At 36.4% G+C, this 6000-nt stretch overlaps 1 protein-coding gene across 3 annotated transcripts in view; it reads left to right on the forward strand.

The window, feature by feature from the left end:
* Window positions 1-4627, forward strand: part of TAB2 (TGF-beta activated kinase 1 (MAP3K7) binding protein 2) — a 68896-nt gene extending 64269 nt beyond the window's left edge. For all 3 annotated transcript variants that reach the window (XM_074818723.1, XM_074818721.1, XM_074818720.1), the window contains 2 exons: window positions 274-354; window positions 2578-4627. In XM_074818723.1, coding sequence (XP_074674824.1) covers window positions 274-354; window positions 2578-2595 — 99 coding nt within the window. In that variant the 3' untranslated portion in view covers window positions 2596-4627. The remainder of the gene's footprint in view (window positions 1-273; window positions 355-2577) is intronic.
* Window positions 4628-6000: the final 1373 nt, after the last annotated feature.

Here is a 6000-nt window from a genome sequence, read left to right on the forward strand (position 1 = left end):
AAATATTTAAGTGGCAGAAAAAATATATTTAAGGAGTTCAATCTGCTGGATTCTGTTTCTGACTTTATATTGTATATTTTGGGCAATAAGTTTCTTCAGCTGTATTGTTGACATCACTAATATCTCACTTGGGTCTCTATTGACACCTTGATACAAAAGGTGATAAGTGAATAATAGTACAGTTTCAGAATTACTGCCAAAAAAGCCTGATATGCTTTCCTATCCAAGTTTATTTTTAAAACTGCTGTACTTTCTCTTTTTTATTATTTTTAGGACCACATTTTAATCCCAGCGCTATTCATAATTTTTACGATAATATTGGATTTCTTGGTCCGGTGCCACCAAAACCCAAAGGTACTGTACTGGTAAAATTTGGATTTAATAGTACTATCTGGTTTGCATCTAATATCAAGTTCTATTCTATGAATCTAGTTTAAATGTTGATTATGGAATAATTACTTCAAAAGCATACAAACATTGCGTTTTATTTGTATTGGCAGTGAATAGGCTTCTGTTTGCTCTTGTTTCCTCTTTATTCATACATTCAGGAAAGGGAAATATATTAAATGGGGTATGTTTAAAGATGGATAATATGTTGGGAAGTAGTTTAAATGGAAGCATCCCATCTTTTTATAAAAATGAGCATGAGATACATTGCTTAGGGGTGAAACTCACTTGGATGTCTTCATCGTTGTACTTGGTGAAGAGTGGATTTATTTACATGTTACAATAACTCAGTTTGGTTACCCTGCCTGGACTTCCTGGCTACTGCAGAATTTGTGTTAATGATTTACATAAAAGCCTTTTCTGACTATTGTTAAATATAGTTTTAGATAGTTGGAAGAGGAAAGGGATGCTGCCCAGTAGGGCAGTCAATATTGCTGAATTTCTTGGTCTTGAATGTTCTGCTTGTCCTTAAGTTTCACACATTACTTTTTTTCTTTTGACCTAACAGGATGTTGAACAAACCAATAATTACCTCTTGTGTGTTACATAAAACAGAGAATGAAATTAACTTGTTTGCAACAGCATCATACTATGGCCTAAAGGCAGACCACCAAATGATATAGATAATCCACTAATGTTTCTGTGCAGTCTTTCTGTCCAGGGAAGTTCTCCATGTAATATACGTGTGTGTGTGATTGGTCCTTGTAGTGTGCAGTAACTGTTTTTACATAATCTCATTTTAGGATTTCTGACCATTCTGTATTTCAAAATGGTCTGGATAAATTGGATTTTTATTGTCATCCAGACTATTTGTAACTCCTCCAAACTGATACTGTTCTTTATGCTTTATAAGGTTCTTTTGTCCTTCATTATCCAAGCTGTTAGTGAAAATACTGAGTAAAGTTAAATCCTTATGCAGTCCTATTAGACACATTTTGCAGCTGAGCTATGAAGAATTTATCAGAAGTTCTATCGATTACATAGTTCCCTTTACAGTCAATAAAAACTAACCTATCAAAGAAGAAAATTAATTTTAATTTTGTGACTAGTTGTTGACATTTGCATTGACTCATCTTCTAGAAACACAAATTCAAGTGTTTAATAATTTGAAACAACCTATCTTGAAAATGCAAATTTAACCCTGACTGGTTTATAAACCTCTGAAGTCCCTCTTGTCCTTCTTCTTCCTTGCTTTCTTTTTTAAAAAGTATCACTACTGTATTTAAGTCCTTCATTAACTTTCAGTTAATTTTCAGTTCAGTTAATTAATTTTCAGTTCATTTTAAGTTTCAGTTTAACTATGATGTTGGCTGTAACTTAAGCCAGAATTACCACTGTTCACAAAAATGAAAAAATTGTTTGCAGTTGTGATCAGTAGCATTGTGCTTCCTGAAAGCTGTTGCTGTCATGTTGCAATTGACTAGTTGCTAACAAGATGTTCTCCAGTTGAGATCATTGGCTAAAAGACTTTGCAGTTGCCTAAACCAGGAACCCTTAACTTGAGAAGTCACTCTTCATCTTTTTCACCTCTCTTCTCTTTTCATCTTTTCTCTTTTAAAATAGTTGAAGATTGTTGTCTAACACATCATGGAAAAGGACGCACTTGTATGCTGGGGAGGATTACTCTGTAGCATGTCAGAGCTAGGCACTGACTTTTCTTTGGTGTATCTGATTGCTTGTCTGGTTTGAGGAAGAACTGCTCACATAACATTCATTCTAGAGTCAAAATGTTAAATATGTCAAAAGGTTACAGAGCACTTATTTCTTGTTATAATGAATTTTAGACTGCTCCATAGACCTCAGACTTCTAAATCTTGTGCATGTTTCCTGTGCTGATTAATTTCTAAATTCTATCTCCTTTCATGCAACAGCTTTGAACTGAGACCAGAAGGAAAGAAAGCAGAGTGAGGGGATGGGAAACTTGCTTTTTATAGTTTCACCTTGTGCCATTTGGCTGACTTACAATCAAGCTGTAGTCAAGGGGGTGGTAAAAAGCTGCCTCTGTCACTTGTAACTGTGCTGTTCTCAGAGGAACAAGATAGTTCTCAGTTACTGAAAAAAATCATCTCAAAATTCTTTCCATGCTGTTCTTGGTTAGTAACTGCTTATCTTATCTCTTTCATGTCACAGATCAGAGGTCCATTGTGAAAACACCAAAGACTGTTCCAGACACAGATGAAGATGAGGGAGCTCAGTGGAGTTGTACTGCCTGTACTTTTTTAAATCATCCGGCCTTAAATCGCTGTGAACAGTGTGAAATGCCCAGGCATTTCTGAGCCAACAGGCCCGTTACCTTTTGTAAAACCATAGCGAACGTACAAGGAACTATCCAGTCACTGGGGGGCAAAAAAAGCATTTATGCATAGGATTTTGTAAAATTGAAGGTGTGACAAGATGGTATTTTGCTAATGTTAAATGTCAGCCCACAGAGCTAGTAATACCTCAGCGTTGTGTCACAGGCAGTTGAACTTGATCAGCTGAAAGGTAATCTGCTGAAAGACTCGGTTGCCAGCTGCCTAAACCATGTACAGTATTACCAGTATCCCAGTAACACACCATGTTCAGTGCCTGGGTGTTGCCCATCCTCTTCTCTGCCCCGATGTCACTACTGAATTTTGACAGGGGAAAGGAATAGAGTGCTAGCGTTTTTGTTTTCAGACCTTTCAGTGAAACACTACATGCACGGAGGAGATCTAAAAGGAACAAGGTTTACCTGTTTAAACTGTTTGCTGCCACATAGTGCCTTCGATAAAGGGAAGAACTTCACAAATCAGTGGTACTCTTTGCCTTGTCTTCCCTGAAAACATCTCTGTGAAGCCAGAAATCAGTACAATCACATCTAAAGATGAAAAGGAAAAACTGCATGCGTTGTCTGTACAATACACACAGTGAAATACCCCAAAGCTTTTCCTACTGTACATAGCTCTAGAGCCTGCTTTAAGTGATTTCTTTTCTTCACCTTTATTATTTTCTTGTACTTCTGTATGTATAGTGTAATAGTCTTTTTGTTAACTTTCTTTTTTTCCCTTTAAGTGATTAAGCACGATCATGTCCCTTTTTTAAGCTTTTATCTGAGAGAAGCAATGCCTTAAAATAAGAGCATTAATAAGAAACTATGCACAAAATAGCTTTCCTCTGCTCATTCTGTACATTGCTCTTGTAAATGCTGATGATCTGTGAAGACCTGCAGATGCAGCGTGGTAAAAATGCAGGAAAAGTTGGAAGAGTTATGCATATAGTTCACTCTGTACACTGAGTTTTACGGTGGGTGACACAAGGTAGCATTTTGTCTGGCGTGAGGAAACTTTATACTAAGAAACTTTCAACCCACCAACAGATCAGCATCCGATTTAAGCTTGCTTCATCTGCTGGGTATCTTGCAGACTCCTGAAGAGAGATTCATTGGGGAAGTACATACAGTGCCAAAATCAACAGCAGCAGCATCGTACAGCTTTGTTCAAGGACTTTAAATGCTTTCCTGTTTTGGCAGCCAGTTTCTAAACCTGACTTTGTGGTGAAGTCTCATATTTATAGAAAACAAGGATAGCAATATTTAGGACAACTGAAATAAAGGCTGGAAAAGAGAAATCAAACAGACTTGAACACTGAAGCAACCTCAAGCATCTCTTTATTTTGATTATCTATTTTTTTTAAGGAAAATATTCACATGATCGGGGATGTATGTAACCGAGATCAAGAAAATGGAATTCCAGTACAGTATGCATGAAAGACGGCACGCAAAGAATTATGTAGCAGCACTTAGCGTGAGGCTGGAGGGAGTGCTAACAATGTAGCAAGAGACAAAGTAGACTGTCACCCACTGTAAACATTTGCCAGTGGACACTTTTATTAGGAGTTTTACAAGTGATCTATGTGAATGCACAGAGGCCTTTGTTTTGAAGGCTTTGCATTTTTTTATGTGGGAAGAAAATGCCAATCCCAGGTAATTAGGCAGTAGACCCAAAGCACTTGCATTCAATGCATTTTGTTTATAAAATGAGGCCTTGTTTTTCAGCTTCATCTGCAGTTCTATGTGAAGATTGACAAATCAGTTTTTACCTGTTTATTAATAAAACCTAATTTGGATATCTTGAGTTGATGGTTTTGTGATTTAGCTGGGTAAACTGCCTTTGTAACAGATAAGTTATTTATAAAAATTAAAAAAAAAATTATATTCTAACGTTTGGGTTTGTGATTTGTTTGCTTTTTCCATGCTGTGGAGCAACAGAATACTCAACGGAATAATAAGCATTAACAGTATTAAAAGTAGGCTGATTTCTTATGACCAGAGATTTTATTTAAACCTTTGTTTTGTGACTCTTGTGTCTTTCCTCCCATGCATTATTCTGTTCAATTCAGTAAGGATAAGGAATGTATTCCATGAAGTTGCACTGACAAGATTGTGTCCTGACCAAAGAACCATTCACTTATTCATAAAGTAATAAGCTAAACACAGGCCCCGTTTACTTCATGCTTTAAGGGTTTATGATTTTAAAATATTTTTCTAGTTCAAAATGGGCAACCACTTTGCTCAAGGTAATAGATGATGTACTTTGTGTACTGTTAATATAAGCACAGTTTAAGGATTAATATGGTTAAACTGTATTTTGGTGCTATGTATATTATGGTGCTGAGATGTGGAGTGTTCCTGGACATGTCTTTCCCACTTCGACCCTGTCTAGACAGACATTTGGTACATGGAGTTGGGCTTTCCTGAGACACAGTGATGCCATGTGAAAGCCCTTCAGGGGGCATCTATAAACAGATTAACTACAGATCCAGCAAAAAACATTCCTTAACACAGATTGATCAGCTGGAGTGCCTTGATCTGCTGTATGAAAAATAGTGTTTGGAGTGAGGAGGGCAGCTGTGTTTAAAAAGCAAACAACAAACTCCGATCAGCTATGGGGTGGAAAAAGCATGTTTGGGGAAAGAGGTAAAATGGAATTCTGCTCATCCTATTAAATGTGTAATTGATCTTTTTCTTGTGTTAATTTGAGAGTTTGTTTTCTGAAGGAAAAAAAATGAATATTTACATCCCAGCTCCAGCTAGCTATGCAGAGCCATCAACACATTACTATGAGAATGTACCAGGCAGTATTTTCAATAACTGATCCTGGAATAGTGGGACAAGAGAAATGACATTTCCAGTGTTGTCTGTTCCACAGACTTTTACCTTCATGGATTTTATGTTCTTCATGTATTTCAGGTCACGTGTATCGTTAGCTCTTCCTTCAAGTTGATACCAGTATATTGGCAAATCACTGTTGTATGTTTTTGAAGGGTGAGTTTTTAAGGGTTTAAATTTTGAAGGATGAAATAGAACTAGATTTCACTGCTGAATTTTTATCTTCTATGAGGAAAAAGAAAATACAAAAAATGAATCATTTACAGTAAGGTTAATCTTTGTATTGTGAATGTCAGTTTATCTTGGATGCTGATTTATGACTTTACATTTCTGTACTGTCTTTGTCAGGGTTCTCTATAATTGTAGGAAAAACAGATTATTTCACTCTTTAGCAGAAGTACACTTCTTGTCTTTTAGAGATGTTC

The sequence above is a fragment of the Strix aluco genome, chromosome 3 (genome assembly GCF_031877795.1).
Source record: "Strix aluco isolate bStrAlu1 chromosome 3, bStrAlu1.hap1, whole genome shotgun sequence".
Classification (NCBI taxonomy): Eukaryota; Metazoa; Chordata; class Aves; order Strigiformes; family Strigidae; genus Strix; species Strix aluco.